This window comes from Grus americana, chromosome 21 (assembly GCF_028858705.1).
Source record: "Grus americana isolate bGruAme1 chromosome 21, bGruAme1.mat, whole genome shotgun sequence".
In the NCBI taxonomy this organism is placed as follows: domain Eukaryota; kingdom Metazoa; phylum Chordata; class Aves; order Gruiformes; family Gruidae; genus Grus; species Grus americana.
The window spans coordinates 4489249-4509934 of NC_072872.1; the positions used below are offsets into that span (position 1 = coordinate 4489249).

Below are 20686 nucleotides of genomic sequence, written 5' to 3' on the forward strand. Positions count from 1 at the left end.
AGAAAAACCCTCAGGAAACAAAACCTTCTGTTCTATTCAACTCCACTCTGCTCTTCATCCCACAACCTAAGATTTCAATAATGAGATAACCCAGGGAACACTCAAAAAATACTTGTTTCTATGGGTGCAAAGCTCTTCTGAAGCATCCAAATCTACAGGACTAGCAAAAACCACAATCAGAAGTTGTAAAATCCCAATACTCTCTTACAAAAACAAACAAAAAACCTCCAGTTTGCAATCTAAACACCACAGAACCAATTGTCACAGCAGCCTACAGTGCTAGAGTTGTCACTGCACAGCAGCTTGTAGGAGGAGTAAAATTCTCAAGGTTCCATCTAATGCTATTTCCCCCGATTCCTGAGCAACAAAGCCTCATCTTTAAAAGACCCAAGATCTACCTGGTTTGTTGGTTGTTTGGGTTGTTTTTTTTTTAAAGGTTACAACAACTAACACAGCCTTTTGCCTTATAATACTCATTGCTTACTGTACGCTCAGGGAACTATAGACAAAGCACTTACCTGTGTAAAACTTCATCAAGGAGGGGACTAACAATTTAGTGGAGAGCGGATGATTCTCAATCATTTCAAAGAACTTTTGTGTCCGGGGCTGAACAGCTGGATTTGTCATGAACATCACTTCCACCAGCTTAGCTACTAAATAAGGATTTCGGATGTAGTTCTGGTTGCACAGCATCACAACAAGGAACATCACTATGTCCTGAGTACAGGGCTCATAAAGCACCTGAGGAGCATATCTGAAAAGAGGGAGATAAGGAAAACAAAATTAAAAACCCTGTACTGTCTACAGAAGATTTATCATATACATCAAGTTAGTTCAGATCACTCATTAACAAAGAGTTCAGTAATTTTATCATAATATCCCATCTTTCTCTACAGAAACTAGATTCTTACTCTTCCAAAAGGTCTTGCCAACTGTTCACTGGAAACTGAATTTTAGCCTGAAACACTATCATATTCTTTTCTTGCGCATAAAATCAAATTTCCTATGAAGAAAGCGACCAGCTTCAGAACTCCAGGATTACATCTGAATAGTATTCTTGCCCACCTAAACTGCTAAACCTATACAAATGCATTTCATCCCAGCAAATATGTAAGTGGGGGAATTTTCTACTTATTAAGCTATGACTTTTTAAAAATATTATTCTAGTGATTATTTAACACACGAGATCAAAAGGTCTCACTCCAAACCATAAAGAAAATTCTTGATGGGGGAACCAAATAACTTTCAACTTTCTTTCAAGAAAAAATTAGGTTAGAAGGGACTATCGAGCTCATCTAGGCATTCTATCTGCAGCAATGCCTGCCATTGCCGTAATCTCCATAATAATAGCTAGGAAACTACTTTTGCACCCTAAATTTATGTGCATACCACTTGTTACAGGGGTAAATGGTAGTACAAATTTCCTTTAGCTATAACTTTACTTACTGTACAATAAAAAATAAGAATTCAGCAACATCTTCCACGTAAAACTCTGGCAATGCTGCAAATACCTTCGGAACTTCTGGAGTTAAAGGCAATTTTATGCTGTACAATGAAAGAGAACAAACAGGACAGTGAAATAGCAGGGTAGGAAGTAGAAAGTGTCATGAGTTCTCCTATGAAATTCTCCTATGCAACACTTTACAAGTAAAGTTCTGACACTGACTTTTTAAAAATCTATGTTAGTACTTAAAATGTACTAAACATACCTGAGGGTTGCTCCCCACCCCAACTGAACCTTAAACTGTAATTAATATATAAATATTCCATACAAGAATGTATGTATGTCACTGGCAAAGTAACCATCACATAAGAATGCAGACACTGTAAAAAAGCCAAACAATTAAAATTCTAGATCTGCTATATTCAGTAAACAATCTAACATGATCTGAAATATCTTTGATACAATTTACACAAGACAATCCTGACACTCACTTGGGATAGGCAGGGTCAAGAATGCGAAGCATCAGCTGAATCACCATGCCATAGAAATTCAGGCATCTCCTGAGAAAGTTTTCATCCAGCAAACCAGCATCTGCACAAGCCTTGCACCTCACCAGTTTCTGCAGAATATGCATACAAAAACTAATCCAGGGCAAGACAACATAAAAGTAAGGTCTAGCCTATCCAAGCTAATCAATGTATCTGTGAATTACGACAATTATACAATGGTGTCTTCTTCAAATATGCTGTTATTTGAAGAAAACAGGGCACTTAAGGCCCAACATATTAAGAAAAACATGCACAATTTCAGTCCCAGGGACAGAGGAGCCTTTTACCAGCTTCATGGGAACAATGAAAGAAATAAGAGGTATCAAAGTGGGAAAAAGTACAATTAAAGTCATTTTGGTGATGCAGTTCAGAAGATTTCTGACAATTTATACTAGGAAAATCTAAGCAGGACAGACCTTCAAAAGAGAGGACCCAGCATACTCATCTTTGCAAGAATTCTATGTGAGATTAGGGACTTGAGAGTCCATCTCCTCCATGGGCATGGATTATGCACACCCAACTACCCCTGAACAGATCACAATCCCTTCGCTGTTCTCTCTCCAATAATAATAGTATTTTCTTCTTTCTGAGGACTGCTGGCTAAGTTAATCTTGGTGTTACTTTGAATTTTAAATTCACCATTAATGTTATCTTGTATCATGACCACCATCTAGTGCAGTCAAAAAGATGTTTTAACAAGCTCACACAGTTCATAGATTCAAACCCACCATTTTCAAGAAGCATCAGTGGGAAGTTGCACTTAAACATTAGGGCAGAAAGTGAACATACAGATGCATTGACAAAGGCATTTAGTTGAGAACTGAATCACTTACAAACCTTAAGCTGTGTCTTGCAACGTTTCAGCATTTCTCGATGCCTGGTAGCCAGAGGAGAATCCTTCCATTGACTTTCATTGTTTTTCAAATCTTCAACAGTCCTGAAAACCAGATGTAATAATTGGTTATCATGAGAGAGGGGATATGTACTGCCATCTACAAGGTATTTAACCTACTGATCTGCTAAATACTGAGGAAACGCTGAGAAGAAAAGTAGGGAAAAGCGCTAATAATTTTCACAGAAGTTACCTATCATCATAACAAGAAAACTAAATTGCTTTTCTACATGCAGACTGAAGATCTGCACAGTGTGCATCCAAAGGCAGTACACATGCTAGCTCCAACACACATGCCTGTCAGGCAAATCAGAACAGTGGAGGAAAAAAAAAGGGGGGGGGGGGGGGGAGATGAAACACAGAAGGGATCTATCCTGCCTGACAAGCTAATTTTATCTACTGTATTAAAAAAAGAATTTATCTTTTTTTCTTATTTCACACTGAACCCTACAGTCACTCTAAAGATAAAAGGATGTCATTAAAATTAACCCAACGCAAAGGGCTGGTCCAGTTAACGATGAGATATTTAGAGATCTCATTCATCTTCTAATACCAGAAAGAAAATTGGAAAACATAATCAGCTAAGCAAGAAAAAGGTGAGTGACTTGTTAGAAACACCTTCCCTCTCCCAAGAAAGGTACAAGTCTGCATCCTGTGTGTCTTCCCACTTTCCGCTATTGTAAATGAATTTTTGCAGTTTTGTTCTACCCTTCTCATGCTCCACTCCCCATAAAATTTAAAATTCAGGCTTGCAGAGGAGTACAAACCATCAATAGTCTATAGTCTCCCTGTCAGCAAAAAGGCCAATAAATCAAGGTGGCTGTTATTACATCCACTCCCTTACTCATCTTCTCACTCTGCCCCACAGAAGAGAGAACTTAAACGTACATTACACACACCATTTACATTTTAAAAATCCTATGTATTCCCATATCTTAATCCTTTTTAGGAAGGACAGCTGATTAGAATAAAACTCAATCTACTGACCTATATGAATATGGTTCCTTTTCATCCCTCCTCTAAACACAAAAATTCTTTTCTATGTCAATCTCTGCCTACAGCAGAAAAATACCCTAATTTCTTCATTACCAACATCTAATTACAGTGCCCAGTGCTGCAAGCAACTAAGCACGGAAAATGCTGAACACTAAGCTCCTATTGATGTCAGCAAAAGCCAAGAGCTCTTCACTCTGCACTGTCAGATGGAGATTGCTGCATAAGCAACTCCTTCGCAACAATTCTAAATAAGGAAAAAAGCAGCAATTCCCTTTCAAGCCAAATGTATGGCTTATTTACAAGTAATCCACGGGCTGTTTTATAGGAAAATACATTTTATCTTTAAGATATATTGATTCTTCACATTCCACTTTCTGCAGCTTCCCAGGTTCTTGGCCTACATGTGTTTTAAAAACTAAAAATGAAATCATTACGAACACAGTCCAAAAATCCTGTAATGAACTCATGGTATTACTGCCAAGGAACATTTACCAAAATGCAATGAGTGCAATTATAAACAATGGAAAATACTGATGATATAAAAATCTGTTCTAATTTTAACAGAGTATTCTTCGAGGTTTAGCAGCTATAAAAGTCTATTTGAATTTATGCCAAGAGAAGTGGAAAACAGGAGTATCTTCATGTCAACATCATGACTTTTATGTATAATTTTTAAAATGGTAAACCACATGCTGAATTACATGTACATCAACATGTAAGAGTTTACTGCGAAGGCTTCCCTACCCGGAGAGTATGACAAGTTACCCCGCCTCAGAAGCCAAGGGGAAAAAGGTAAGTATGTTCTGAAACGATACAGAACAGCTCAGGCACAACTAACAATGTCTTGTTTCTGAAATCACAAGCTGTTTACAATGACTTGATTATCAGACAAGTAACTGTATATGCACTCCTACAGCTATGTCAAAGAGACCGAGGCACCAACATCCACACACCATCAGCCACATCACAGATTGTTACGATAAAAAGTGTTAAGTAATGTCATGACAATCTTAAAATACTCTGAAGACAATTCAATTATCTTTTAAATAGAATGGTCTTGTCACCAGTTTGAGTTGCCTTGTGGAACCAGTATCCTCCATCCCGCTATTATCTGAATTCCTGATTCAAGCCACAGTTCCTCAACATAAGCAAAAATCCGTAAGGGCCAAAAGCAGCAGATCACCAAATAGTTAAGATGATCTGTACTCAGCAACAGTTTTACCCAAATCATCATTCTAATTTCCATTAAGTTTATAGGACTTTCCATCATGGTGAGAAGACGATATTGCTAGGATTCAGATGCACTAGATAATTAACAATTTCTAACCTGTTGAGTTCCCTGATGGCCCGCAGTCTACGTATGTACCGACGGCAGCTTGGCAGGATTGAGAGATGATGGGCATGCAGGGTTAGGAAGAAACATTCTGTTGGGAATTTCGGCTCAGAAAATGGAGACGGATCCCTGTCTAGAAAACAAAGAAACAAGAAAGCGTATAGGTGAATAAATTTAAAAATTAACTGCCTTATCTAGGGGTGAGACCTTAAACTCAACTTTAAAACAAATAAGAGCAGACAGCATCAAGAAAAAACATTTAGGAATAGGGAAATTATTTTCTGAAATCAAGTATTTCTATGTACCTCCTGTATGAAAAACAGAAGGCAGAGTAAATGCTTAACATACCTCAATTAAAAGTACTCACAAAGTTCAGCAATCCAGGCTGTAACATCCTCCATTGTTGCTTTCACTCTTGTCTCATCTGTTGGGAGGTCAATACGACACCTGGGATGAAATATGTACATGGGATCAACCGTTTCCAGCTTTATCTTCATACTTAGTTGCTGTAGTACCCATAAGAAGTTGAGCATAAAGCCATCTGTAGACACCAAACGATCATCTGTCTGTGGGGTAAGAGAGAAAATAGTTGAAAACATAAGCTTAGAAATACAAGGGTATTTTCTGCTGCTTGAACAGTATTCAACATCAACGAAGGATGCAAGTTCAAGAAAAGGGAAAAATTACAAAGAACGTGGATCTCTGGGGAGACCTTCAAGATATCGGGACAGTCACTTACTAACTTATATATTATCTTTCTCTATGGTTCAAGTAGTTGTTCTCAAGAATGTTAAACAAGACCTAAGAAATTAAAAGGGCCTCTTTCAAGAATGGTTTGCCACAGATATAGACAGCAACAGAAGAGTTTCAAGTAGTTGCTGAGCTTCAATTCATAAGTTATCTTAAGCGTAAAGTTTTATTACTTCTTCACTGGAATTTCACAGAAATATTCCTAGCAATGGTTCCAAACCTTTGCTTTTGAAAAGGGGACTTGAAGACGATGATGCAAATTTCAGTTGTTCAGGATTCATGCACAGATTTTATCACAGGAAGTGAGTGCAATGCATTGATTAAACAATGGCAAAATAACATCCCTGTTGTTTCACTGGAACCATGCCAGTTCGTATCTGCATTACTCCTTTTACAGAAACCATACAAACAAAGCCTAGCAACTTACCAGCTGGGAAATAAGTTTTTTAACATAGCCAATTGGAATGAATGAAGCCCCCAGAGATTGAGGGATGGGGAGTGCACAGGGTTTGGGGGGGGTGGGGGGTGGAGTACAAAGCTTTAAACATCTAATATATGATCCCTGTTAATGAAGTGAACATGCCACTCCTAAGAGAGGAAATAAACTGATCAAATAGGTAAAGCAGAATAATTTCAGGAGTAGGAAATGTATTGAAAGAGATAAAGACTGATGACAGGGCTTCTTGCCTGTTGTAGTAGGCATTTAAAATTCTTTTGCCCTCCATTCAAGAGCCACCACTGCGTGAGCCCTCTAGTGCTATTTGTGCATTGACGAAATCCCTGAATTACAGGAAGAGTGTTCTCTTTATTTACCTGCATTTGTGCCTTTTTCATGTTGGCATTGACAATAGCTGCCATGTAACTGAGAGCTGCTTCTCGAGTTTCACCATTCAATAAAATACTGTGTAGAATCTTGAATAGCTCTTGCTGGAATTTCAAGTAAACATTCTGTCAGGTTGCACATACTTTTCAACATTGCATTCCTGCTTTCTGTTGCTCCATATTTTTTATGTTCTCCAAATTCCACAAAACTAACTAGAACTTCTGTTACGGTCTTATTGTCAACATAATACATATGTATTAGTTACGAAATTAGTTACAGAAAAGATATATATAGAAGACTAGTGCAACACACACCCTACTAATACAGTATGCATTTTTTTACTCATTCTTTAATATAAACTATAATCCATGACTAACTGTTCTGTTATTTTCTGAATTGGCTTACAGCCTTAGAGAAGTATTTGTAGCACTGATTTTTCTTCTTCTTTCCCTTCAGCCATATTCTAACAAATTCATTGTTTAATATAGAAGCTACATTATTTTAGAGTACATTCTTCCTCTATGTCAAGACCAAAAACCCCACAGTATGCTTGCATTTATTTATTTTTTTTTTAAACATAAGAACACTTACCCTTGCTAATTCCAGGTAATGTTGCAAAGACTGGCTAACAACTCTGGTGTTTTCAAGAGTAATGGCAGGCCCTGAGAAGTACTTTTCAACTACTTTGTTCTGAAAGTAGAATGAATGTTAGCAAATATATTGAACATATTGGGGAAGGGGAAAACCCAAAACAAATAAAAAACTTAAAAGAGCCAAACAAAAACCCCACTACACTTACGTCATCTTCGGCAAAGACAGAGAGGCTGAAGAAGGCTCCAAGATAGGAAAGTCTTTGCAGCTCTCTTCCTGCACCTGTGCTTAAAGATTTAGGCAACCACAAGGGCAAAGAAACAACCTAGAAAACAGAAGAAATAGCAGGTTAATCAAAGCTGCCGTATCAGCCATACTATACCTGCACTGTGACCTTTCAGTGTTTGCTGTATGCCCTCGATTCTCCAACAGTCAGTCCTGCTGATAGCTCAATGGAAACATCTCCTCAGTATCTAAGCAAGTCTTGTTTGTCCCAGTTTTTCTAAATTCTCAGGGAAAAGGACTCTCTTTACCAGTTTACTTTAAACCACTGTTTAGCATGAGATACTACAGTAGTCCCAGTTTAGAGTTCTTCAGAACATTATCAATGGGGATCATACAATACCAACAACAAAATAAATTACATGGTCCTTTTAAATTGAAAAAAAAAAATCAGACTGGATACACTTACCAAACTGCACATAGGGTGTGTTTTCCCAAACTTGATTTCACAAAGTTCACATAGTGCCTATAAAGAAATCCCAAGAAAGAAGTTGCACACAAAAGTAACTTAAGTTAACTGGTCTGCACATAACAAGCTTAACATGGCAAACTGCTAAAAGAGCCAAACCTTTTCCCCTTAATCAGTGGAAAAACTTTCATCTTCTACAATGGTGAAGAGGTCCAAAAAGAGCCAGAACACATCCTGCTCCCATTTTAGCTTTTACATCTGTTCCAAGTTGTCTCAAAAAAGCTAACATGTCTCACAGGATAATAAATTGTTGCACTTGTTTAAAAAATTAGCTGTGCAAATTGTTTGTTTGTCCGGAACATAACAATGCCTTTGCTGGACTCCTGAGCTGCCACATAAAAAGTCAGTAACAATAATAAATCGAGCAATTGTTCTATACATACACCAAGGCCTTTGTCTTTTGAATCAGAGTGGAAAAATGTCAGATGAACACAGAAGCCAGAAACAAAGAATCCTATCCAAGATCTCTAACTCACTTTCAACTGCAGCACAGAAAAAAGAAAGCAGTTATAACAGACAATTCTGAAAACATAAAAATACTGTAGGCTTTCACATATCCTGCTTGTCCTGTATTATATGTTCTCATTCTTCAATTATACTGTAGCTAGTAACTACTATTCCATCCTTTTGGTGCACACCGTGCTAACAAGAGAAGATCAAAATGAAGTATCATTTTCAAGAAGCCCTTACTTGTAGCCAATAGCCAAATTTGCAATAGTTCACAATTTAAGTTGGGGGGGAATAACAAGAGCAGAAAAACACAGAACCAGCAAAAATTTTTATTTTTGCAAGAGTACCACAGTTGCTTAGTCAATTTGATTTGCAGCACCCCAGTCCAGCCAATTTCCTGAAGTACAAATTAAACATGAGACGTAACAGCCTTTTTTGGCATCATATGCTGAAGATCCTAAAATCTGAAGGTGTGAGCTGACAATGCTCAACTTAGCCAAGAATTTAGCTTGCTCTTTTGTGGCCAAGCACGCTTTTCAAAAGACTTTTTTGTTTTGTCAATAAAAGCAGTGGGAGGGAAGCAGATCTAGGGACTAAAGCATGCACTTAAAAAAACGTAAAAATAAAGTTCCCAACTTTTCAACCAAAGAATATTATGAAATTTTCCTACAGTAAACAGTCACCAATTCAAGTAATTTTGGGTTTAATGCGACAGATTTTAGTTTTCCACATACAAAACTGAGTCCAACCACCACTGGTGTGGATACTGGGCCTTATTTCCCACACTTAAATTGGGAGGAGCTTAGCAGGACTTTATAACCATCCATAGCATTATGACTAGCATGCATGATGAAATCCATACATTTGATTATTTTACATGAAGCGATGCATACAAACATTTGAATAGCCCACTATACAAATGTTGTAGGTTAAGCTTAAGATATTATTAGCCTTAAACTCTACTAGGTTTTCCAATGATCTTCTACACATCTCACACCATATTAAGCTTCCAACATAGAGTTTAATAGTAATCTGCTAACCAAAGAAACAGCTTCTAGAAATGAACAGTCCTTACCATAAGGGGGTATTTAAAATTGTCACTATCAAGGGAGCACTCTTTGGAAGCTACAGCCAGGCCTTGTAAGATGGGAATAAAGATCTGTAAAAACATACGTAAATTACTTTATTCAGGAATAGGAAGCAATCAAATGACACTTGCTGTACACAGCATGAAATGCTTGTTCATTCTTTAAAGACTGCAAGTTACACTACAGAAAAACACTACCATCTTTTCTTTAAATCTGTATCAGTTAAGCTTGAATGTTTAAGAGATTATTCAAAGCTAAAAACCAACTTATTTGATATAGCGTAAATGATGTACTGACTGGATGCCTGGGCATAATAACCTACCCATAAAAACTTCTTTCCAAGCACTTGTACGTAATTTTCCTGATCACATTCTAACTTATTTCCAAACATCTACTTTGCAAACCAAATAACCCTAGAGACACGCACATCTAGAACTAGACCTAAGCTGAAGCTGACAAATGATGTCAGCACACTGACAAAAATCAGGTGTTGTTCCACCAAGTTCTTTGCGTGTGGAAACCATGTGGGGAAGCATACGCACATTTCATACGGCGTCACTGCAGATACTGTAGGCGTGGGTGAAAGCATGTATGTTACACACACAAATGAGAGCACAAGTTCTGCAGAGGTCCCCAACAACTTGATTGCCCAAATGGGTAATGATTTATTTGCCTATACATTTAGGGTAATAATATAGCTTTAATTTTGCATGTCATGTAAGCAAGTTGGTTTTGTGCTGGTAAGTTCTAACTGTGGCAAAGGTAAAGATAACAAGCAACAGTTAAGGATTGTTATGAGAGAGGAAGTGACATGACAGGAACTTATTAATCAAAAATAATGATACCCAATTAGTATGTCCCAAACACACAGCTCTGACAACTATACCCTCACAAAATAAACTCCTATATTAATTTTGCAACAATAAAAACAAGAAGTCTCAGTGAATTTTAAGTATATTGTGTTGCTTCTATGAAGAGACAAAAATATTATTAAATCATAGTACAGAAAAGGACTATAAAGAGGTGGTTGTCTGCTTCAGCTAGAGGAATGGTTCTCTTCTCTAGGGTAGGTGACCTTTAACACTTTCCATAACTATTTTTTGACAAACTTAAATGTACTTTCAACTGCATGAACCTCTACTAAAAGATCTCCAGAGATATAATTTATTAAAAGGTACTTGCACTAGACATAAAAATTAGCTAATGTAATTTTTTTCAAAATTGGAAGGGTCAAATGCCATTCTGAAGGCCCCTTAACTGTTAAGTCACATAATACTACAGAGGTGGTAATTAGAGACAATCACAACCTTACTGATCTACTTATACGGGCCAGAAGAAGTTTCTAGTTTTGTGTCTTAATTACTAGACCCATCAGTTCCAATTTTTATCATCTCAGTGAACTACTCTGACACACAGAATAAACCATCTAATGTTTCTCAGTCATCTCCTCTGTACAATATGAAGACTTATTGTACTAGGATTTGTAAAACGCTCTTAGCACCTTAGATGCAAACTATGGAAATTGCAAAGAAGGGTAAAGATTACCAGACAGAAAAAACAATAAATCTTTCTAAGTACAATTAGAGAAGATTGCTGTCTTACACATACATTTTTAGGATATTTTGTACAAAAGCATAGAAGGATGATCAATCCCATAATATATGCCTGCATATTCTGAGTAGTTCACTTTGTTACATAAATGTGTGCAGCTTATTAACAAATGCACTTTTAATAATTAGAATCAGCAAATAATGAAAGTCAGTCTTTATCACAAAATGCTAAATGAGTTAAAAAAACTCCAATTGCTTCACAGGTTGCTAGCTCCTGAAGTAACAGTTATAGAACTGTGAGATACAGTATAAACTTCTGGAAATCCACTCTTGGATATTGCAAATAATAGAATCATATGATATAATTATTTATTTTTACTTATGCCTTACCTGTTTGAACACCTCTTCATCCTGATAAGTTGTTCTCACCAATTCTTGGATGAAGCCAAATGGGAGATTCCTACACAGCATATATGGTACCAGCAAAGACTGCTGCTGCAATGACCTTTATTTGTATATAAAAAAAATTAAATAAATCCCAAACTACTGATTATTTGCAGTAGTATTTGCAAAAATATCAGTGATCACACCTAAGGGTGTGCCAGAAAGCATATTATCAACATGTAGGCACACCTACTCCTTTCAGGAGTAACTAACTCTGTATTCTGAAGTTACTTGGGGAAAGGTTATTCTGAAACAGATGCTGCTGCCAACATCACACTTTAGTTTAATGAGACTGGAGAAAATAACAGCTTCTGTGTTCTCCCTTCTACTTCTATTTAATGAAAAGACCCTTTGTGAAGCTCAACTAGTAAAGGAACAACTTTTTTTGATGTATGTTTTTCCAGATTAAGAAAAAGAACATAACATTAGTCTTTTCTGAATTAACATAGTCATTACTTTTAACTGCTCCCCAGAATTTTTTTAAAAAGTGTCTTTCTTCCTTATTACATATAAAAAAATTACTCTAATGTCAACATTGGTTCACATAAAGACAAAACTAAACTCAAAGAACAGTGGATAATTGGGGCAGCTTTAAAGATTATGGAAGCACTGCTTGGAAACACAAATACAAAATTGTACAGATTTTAGTGAAAGACACATATCCTATTTTAAACCTTTTTACTGTTCCTACTAAACAGGCTGCTAGTCAAACAGCTGCTGTTGAAATGACTGCACTTGAAATCTGAGTCCTGATTTAGTGCCGAATGTCTACACACAGATTTACATTGCCAAATCTGTTGTGGTAAACAAGTGCTATGGCACTTTAGCAGTTTTTGCTATACATTTTGATAAGACTTTCTCAGGTGTAGCTCTACTGGTTACTGATTTTCACAGGAGTAGTGCCCCAACAATCTGCAAGTCAAACAGTTTATGCACAAGGTAAGGCAGAAAACAGCTTGGTTAACTCAGATCCCCCATTTAAACTGTTCAAATCAACCTGGATGATTTTACCTAGAGTTAGAAAAAAAAAAAAACCACTTAAACTGCTCTCCACCAACACATCAGTGGGAGCAACAGCTTCCAATAGTAAAGCAATCAACTATTCCTCTGGCACATAAATGCATCCTGCTCCAACAACTGATCTTAGTTTTCTTAACTAATCCTCAGAAGAAAAAAAAATAAAAAAAATCCCAGAACAGTCTAACAGTCATGCCTAACATCAGCTGTATTTACCTTGGTTGTGTTAAGGATCCCTGTAGCACCAAAGCAGCATGTGAAATGCACTGTGATCGGATGTTGCTCAGTAACTGGCTAACTGTTGGCTGGCTACACATCTGATAAAAATAACTTTATATTAATACAAACTAAAAGTATTCAGAGACAGAACAGACAGGAAATACGGCAAATTTCTTTATTCATGCAGTATGAATGTAATATACAAACTAAGATTAGCACTACTCCAGCTAAAAACCTTTCAGACTATATATAAGAAAAAAGTGTTGGCTGGTTTTTTCCCCAGAAGCAAAAGCTTAAAGCAGAATACGGAATGCTGATAGGGAGCAGGTCTCACAAAAGTATGTTTTACATGGAATAAACCTGGATAAAAGGCAGTAGATTGAAAGGTGAGGGACAGTTTCTAACACAGTGCTTGTCTTAGAGATTAAAACATATATGTGATTCAGATATAATGAATTAATAGGACTCAAACTTATAAATCCTGTAATTCTATTTCTACAACAAAGCCATCAAGAAAGAACTATCAATTTCCACCAGCTTTCACCACTAAACAGTAAGGGGAGCATCTGTGACAGCCCTGATACAGCTTCACTTGGCTGAAATTTACCTTTGGTGCTTTTCTCTCCTCTATTCCAACTCTGTCAAAACACTCGATGAGGTAGTTCAGCATCTCTGTCTCCTTACAATTTTCAATGGTGAAGTGGTCACTGCAGGAATCGGAAACACTTGAGCTGCCAGAGCCTCCCATACTTTAACACACACAAAAAGAAGAAAAAGCATTAGGTACAGTTCTTCATTTGTGCACCATCAAATAATTCATGAGCTCTTGACTTCCTCTGTTAATTTTCTGAAGACTCCATCCTATCACACACGGCTCAATAATTAAGATCATTTCTGTGATCTATGAAGAGCTCTCCACTTAACAGCTTGTCCAACTCTGAAAGTTCAGCTGTACTGTAACATGACTGAAGAATCAATTATCTCATTAAATGAATAAGTATCTGAGAGACAGCAATAAGGTGCAGGACTAATGGGAATCAATAAATCTTGTTCTCACATGGCAACACTGAAAATGAACAGCCTTTAAGTTGTACCTGACATCGGAACTGTTTCAGGACATCACACCACTTCCATGCCATGATGCAAGCTCTGCACGGTTTCTGCCCAGTCTCTGAATATTGCATTCAAAACAGTAGAAGTATCACCAACTCTGTTAACGCTAGCCAACCCGTGGAAGGTAAGACCTCCCACTGCAGAGAGAAGACCTTAGCCAATAGACAGGGCTACAGACAATCACCTTATATACTCTAAGGAAGGAGAATAAACACCACAAGAGGCAATACATCAAAGCAACTGCTCCTTTTAAAAAGTTTCCACATTAACGATCATTTCAACTCAGTTCATTTCAATTCCCTTACACTAAAATATGCCATTTCATTAAGTAGCCCAGCCTCAGGGGCAAAAAAAGAAAACACTGATATCGTAATCACAAAAAGAAAACCATGCTTGAGACGAGAGAGAAATTAAATACAAAAAGTGAGAACAGACCCCCACAACTCTCAGACTTGTTATCTCAACAGAATTCTTTTCTACATAACAGCTTGGCAAAGCTAATTAAAAGCAAAATCCTCATTTTACAGAAGGAAATTAAGACAAGATATATCACTTTATGTAAATGGAATTTAAAAAATAGCAGTTACGTGGATGGTCTACTGCTATTCCTCGAAGAAAAGTCTGTGTACAGTCAGGGTGGATTTAAGTGAAGCCAAATTTATAAGCCCCAGATCTTAAACTGGAAAATAAGAGTATTTGTTTCCTTAAATGCAGCTTTTTAAAAACATATTTAAAACTACAAACTGTGTCAATACTGGAATTTCCTTTAAACTGTAAACTAATTTACATTTTAATAATCAAGCTGTACAAATCTATTGTACAAGCTTTACAGTCCATCCAATAAATCAGGGAAAAATTATTACTGCTAAGCATCTGGTAGCTCAGCATGTTCAGAAACATAATTTCTAGTGGCAGCAATCTCTTTTTGCAGAGAGAATTTGTTTTCAGTTATTCAATTAAAAATAATCCATGTAAAATGTAGCTCTATTAAAATAGTACTCAGTAACCATGAAATCATACACGAATTTTCTTTTCTATCATCTCTCTTTTAAACCTCTTGACTTCTCACATTCTGCTTAAAAATTACCCTTTTAAGAACATCAATTTATATAAAGAGCCTACCACTTCCATAGTTAGTCATTCTGTTAAAGATTTCACTGCAGCAGTAACTGAAATTATTCTAATGCAAAGCTCATACATCCTTCATACACATACTGAATGCCTTGGTATTTTCAGAATGCAAGTTGTTGCATAATTGTACAGTCACTGTGTTTATAATTTAACTAACATCTTACTGCTGTCTGCAGAATGCCAGGACATAATACACAAACTAAGACTCTAGAAGCATAGCAGCCTCAGAAATCCTTACAAAAGGCTTTGCAGCTCCATCCAACATTTGGATTAAGTTGCCAACAGGATAAAAATTAAAGCAGTGGGGAAAAATAATCCTAGAATCAACGTACACAAAAAACCCCTAAACCTGTGTTATCAAGTTCACTCTCCTGAAATTAGATGGGAACAGAAAACAGGAGATGCTATTGGAAGGTCTTCTAGTTAACAGTCTGACTTTGTTCCTGTGGTAAGCTGGGACACTACTGCTAATCACAGACAGAAAAGCTACTGAGGGGAAAAAAGATCATCTCACACCAAGTCTTTTGGGGCATTCCCTGACATCACAAAATACTTCCTAAAGTCTTGACCTAGCTTAGTTTTAGAAGGCTTAAGCAATTAGATCTTCCCTGACTTTTGCTGTAACTAAAATACTTCAAAGGGGACTGAAAGCCATGGAGGAACTCTCCTCCTCCCAGTTGTTCAACATGCATGTAGCCTTTAAAACTCTCATCTTGTTTCCCTTACACATCTGTAAATTGTAACTGGCTCTATCAGGCTATCTGGCCAGCTGTAGGCCACCTCAGAATTACTATCAATCATAATCAGGGGTCTGACTGCTCATAGAAAATGTTCAGGATACTAGCAAGACTACAGAAGTACCATTTTTCAGAAAACTCTTCCTAAAATACATGGGTTTTATAGAAAACATTTATTCTTTTGTCCAATTTGGGTTGATACAAAAAAAAAAATAAATGAGGCATTTCTTTGGGAAAACATTTCTGTACCAGCCAAGACATTGCAGCATTACTCTGCGATGGAATGTAAAACTAGAAAAGACCCTACCCTGTATTTACATTTCCAAAAGCTTTTTTTTCCCCTTGGCATGTCCAGTGTTACACAGGGGTTTTTGCACAGCTGTCTGGCTAGCTTCCAAACAGAACTCACTAATATCAATTCTCATTTTGTTTTCACAGATCTTAATGTCACACAAACTAAAGGGCTTTGCTATACAATTCCTAAGTCTGTTTCACAGTAAAATATTCTGCTCTTCCCCCTCCATCCTCGGCTGTTCCAACTACATCAGCCTCTACTACTTAGCACATCAAAGGATCAGTTTAAACTTTCAGGTGTTTTTTCTTTACTGGCTAGAGGAGCAATCCTCAGCTGTCATGCAACAATGAATCTTCAATGAAGTCATACTGTTTGCATCAGCTGGCTATTTGCCACTATATCTTTTCCTATATGTTAACTTTTGTCCTCATTTTCCACTTTTTGATAGGAAAACATGCACATAATGTACCACTGGTTTTAAAATTACAACCATGAGTGAATAATATTCCTTCTACTCATACAGTCAACACAGAGTTCCACTCAAACATCATTTCAGAAACCATGCTCATTAAACCTAAAATGCAGTATGATTAACATTTACTTTATCTTAGTCAGCTCTTCTTTGAAGAGCTGACTAACTAGCATTCATTATACATGTTTATACACCATCTTAAAAACCCATCCAAGTCATCTCCCTGGCTTTAGTCACTTCCCAAGTTACTTTGAAGAACACTTGACACCACATAGACTCTTAGATCCTAAGCAACCAAACATGCAGGTTACATTCTCTTTCTCCAATACCTGGACCCAAACTGGACACAAGAAAAATCATCATCTTCATTTTCTTCATCACTACTGTCCTCAGACACATCAGAAACGGCAAGAAGGAGGAGGGAGAAAGGGTTGTCGTATATACTACCACAACAAAAATGAAAAAGGCCATCAGATTTTTTAAAGCCAAAAGAAAAAGTAAATGGTAGCTTTTCTTTGTAAGTCTGCCAAAAATCTTCTTCTCTAAACATGCAGACAACAGATAACTCCCATGTTAGTAAAACCGAGACTATACTAACATGCTCTGTTACACCACTACCAGTTATTCACATATCAAAACACCACACATTCACAAACCAAGAATTTAAAAAGAATTTGAGACCTAATAAAAATAATGGCTGAAGTGAGAATGTTTAGACATGACAGAATAGTAAGTATTACAATTCTAAGCTACTGAACTTTAAAGCAGTGGTCTCAAAACCTTGCATGCTCATTTCTCCCTCCTGCAGGGACTGGGGATTCCAGGAGCAGACAACAGAAGAAATGCAGTGGTACTTGGCCTAGCATACTGAAATAGGCTAATCTGTAATTTAAATCTATGCACTAAGGAATCAAATCTAACACAGTCCAGCAAGTAACAGGTTTCAAGAAAACAACTAAAGCCCTACTGAGAAAACTTGATTTCAAAGCAGGAGGTCGGTCTGGTTTACCATCCAGCAGTAGAAACTGAACAGAAATCTAATAGTTTACTGGAATGGATGTAAGAAGAGGAGGAAATTAAAACAATATTGCTACCTTTAAAGTAATTACATTACACTTCAAATGCTCGCAGAAGCAGGTTTAACATTTTGGCAAAGGCGGGTTGTTAGTACATCAACATATTAGCACAAACCAAAATGCAGAAATCAACTCAGGGTAAGTAGGGTGAGCTCAGCACAAACATAAGTTCTTCCAAATTGCACGATTATGACACACCCTGCACGGCACACATTAAACACACTCTTTTGTTCTTGTGAAATACCTAGAAGGAATCCTGTTCAGTAAAGGAGAACGCCTGCGCAAGGTACTGGGTGAAGCAGTAAACAAAGGTGGACCCATTGTTGTGGGTCTCTGTCTGGATGTGATGACTGGCATGGCTGGAGGGCTAGCAGCCATGGCTGGAGGACTTCGTGAACTAGATGGGATGGAAATATTCAAGGAACGCGGGATGGAAGAAGCTGAAAAGCCTCCAGAATGGGTAACAGTGTATGGCCGGTACCTCGGAGAGGAAGGCTGCATCCAAGAAGGGCTTGTTGCTGTGAGGTGAGAGCTGACAGTAATGCAAGGCACAGATGTAGTGGCAACTGAACTGGCTGGTGGGGTAAGAGATGAACCAGTCATTGGTACATAGCTTGTGAAATTGGTAGTAGCAGCTGGACTAGTCCCATAGAGACTAAACCAGTTACGGGGAAAAAGAAAAAAAAAAAAGCAGCGATTTAGGATACGCAGAAAAAGGGTGAAAAAGATAAAATGAGCAAGAGAAGCCCTTGCCCTTCTGATGACTCTTCAGCAATAATTCTGCAGCTCACACACATTATTCCTTTTTACTAATGCTGAATAAAACTACGTCACAATCTACACACTTTTAAGTTAAGAGCTATAGCCTTCACTGATGCAAGTTAGGGATCCTTCTCAGAAGGAACCAGCTATATGGATTTAACCTATCAATACAGTTCTAGCCGCTTCTGGCAATGTAATCAAAAATGGTGAAATGGAGGGACATTCACATGAAAAAGAGTGAAGAACTTAAAAAAATCTATTCTATTCATTGTTCCTGGGACATGTCTATGCCCTTCTCTCTCCCCTAGTCTACAAATCAATGTTCAAGTGAAATCAGTATTCAGTTATAATCAGAAGTCACCTGGATAATGAACTGGAACCAAAGGAGCCCACATTACAGAACATAGGGCTGCTTCCTGGGTTAGAGCCCATGTTTAAAATCAGGCTTCTATCGGGAGACCGGGCAGCTGCAGCAATTGGTTGTGATGTAGCTGTCAGACTAGCAAATGGGTTTTCATCCCTTGACTGGGTGGACATCATCAGCACTTCCATCAAAATCTGCCCAATCAAGTCCTTAAAATCTGAAAACACTGTTAAAAATAAAAGAGAGTTAATATCCTCGCCTACTGTCTTCACCTACACATTAGTTAGCGATGTAAACATTATCAGAGATTTCAAACAAAAAGGATAGTAATTTACTTCTGTGAATTAAGCGCTGCTTTTGGCAAAAACAATAGACTGACACGTAGCTATGACTATTAACTAGGTTCTGGAATTACAGCTACACCAAACCTAACTTTTATGGAAAGTACAAAAGATTATAGATGACCTAATGTTATTATTGATAATTTAATTTGTCTTGTCCATCCCTCTCCTGTCTTCCCACCCTGCTGTTGAGCTGGGCAAGTTGTGTCATAAAGAAAGGAAAAAACCACGTGCACGCACACCCCCCCCCACATACGCCCACACATAAAATAACAATTTTTAATTTGGTCATATCTTATAGCTGACATATACAATATAATCTGTTATATAAAATCAGCAATTCTTAGCTTATCAAATTAACTGCTAAATGTCTTTTATGATGCAAGACAGCCCATTAAGTCAGTAAAAGGTTTCTGGAAAAAAAAAAAAAAAATCCAGCCACACTGCAATATCAGCACATTAGTTTGACAACAGAAACCATAACCAACAAGAGCATAGCAATTGAGTAGAACAGAAGCTATGACCAATCGGTCCCACATTCCTTTTTGGGGATGCCATTTCCTGCTACATCTTCTTATAACAGATGTTGAAATCGAGCTGGAGCCACCTTCTTGTGGTTTTTGCATTGTAGCAGAGAGAAAAAACTAAAAATAAGAGTAGGGAACATGCTACTCAACTGAAACAGTCCCTGACATCAGTAACAGTTCAGATTCCTACCTTCCTTTGGGTTCTGCTTAAACTGAGCAGAGAGTGAATTCAGGAAGATAACATCTCTGTCTCGGTCCTTCCAAGAGACTCTGAAGATCTTACAGACCAGCTGTAACGCTTGCTCCTCAGATACTTCAGACCCAGACAGAGGTTCCTTGGTTTGGGGGGTAAAAAAACCAAAAACACACAAACCACCAACTTATTTGCAATTGTATTAGTCAAGTCACCATTTTACCAGATGCAGGTCTTCTTTAAACAGCTTCAGACTAACTCTTAATAGCAGATTTTGTATACTTATCAAGGAATATAGATATATTTGTCAAAATTTATTTGGAAAAAAACCCTGAAGAAACATAAGAGATGTAGAAAAGATGCAGCAGAAATACACAAATCCAGTAGGAAGAAAATTCCCCAAACACATTCAAAAACAGTATAGTAGGAAGACATTTAACCAAGACACCTATGATTTCTCATTTAAGGAATTAACTTGGGATTCAGATTTTCATTATGCACTGGTATTTTAAGAGTTTCTTGTAAAAATGAAAGCACAGGAAGGTGTGAGCTTCCCCAAGTCTTTCCTGCTTTCAAATCTTCGCCCAAGATAAAGACATCTTTCACTTGAATGAAGTCAGGACAGGACAAAAGACTCAAGAATTTGCCTCATTCCCTTTCTTCCAAAAAAGGAACATCATGTAAACTGAGCTCAAAATGAAAAACTAGTTTCTCTAAAAAAGAATACTACCATATATAGTGCCTAGCAAAGGTTAAATGGGAGGGTTCTTGCAATCCTA

The 20686-nt window shown here is 37.3% G+C and overlaps 1 protein-coding gene across 5 annotated transcripts in view; it reads right to left on the reverse strand.

The window, feature by feature from the left end:
• UBE4B (ubiquitination factor E4B) overlaps positions 1 to 20686 on the reverse strand; it is a 41707-nt gene that overhangs the window by 7256 nt on the left and 13765 nt on the right. For 2 of the 5 annotated variants that reach the window (XM_054849438.1, XM_054849442.1), the window contains 18 exons: positions 19905 to 20049; positions 18844 to 19072; positions 17965 to 18375; positions 16974 to 17087; positions 13504 to 13645; positions 12894 to 12994; positions 11607 to 11721; positions 9654 to 9737; positions 8069 to 8125; positions 7586 to 7702; positions 7378 to 7476; positions 6777 to 6890; positions 5581 to 5779; positions 5208 to 5346; positions 2830 to 2929; positions 1936 to 2063; positions 1447 to 1545; positions 519 to 754 (listed from right to left, as the gene is read on the reverse strand). In XM_054849438.1, coding sequence (XP_054705413.1) covers positions 519 to 754; positions 1447 to 1545; positions 1936 to 2063; positions 2830 to 2929; positions 5208 to 5346; positions 5581 to 5779; positions 6777 to 6890; positions 7378 to 7476; positions 7586 to 7702; positions 8069 to 8125; positions 9654 to 9737; positions 11607 to 11721; positions 12894 to 12994; positions 13504 to 13645; positions 16974 to 17087; positions 17965 to 18375; positions 18844 to 19072; positions 19905 to 20049 — 2629 coding nt within the window. The remainder of the gene's footprint in view (positions 1 to 518; positions 755 to 1446; positions 1546 to 1935; positions 2064 to 2829; positions 2930 to 5207; positions 5347 to 5580; positions 5780 to 6776; positions 6891 to 7377; positions 7477 to 7585; positions 7703 to 8068; positions 8126 to 9653; positions 9738 to 11606; positions 11722 to 12893; positions 12995 to 13503; positions 13646 to 16973; positions 17088 to 17964; positions 18376 to 18843; positions 19073 to 19904; positions 20050 to 20686) is intronic. The other 3 variants (XM_054849439.1, XM_054849440.1, XM_054849443.1) reach the window with 3 other exon arrangements.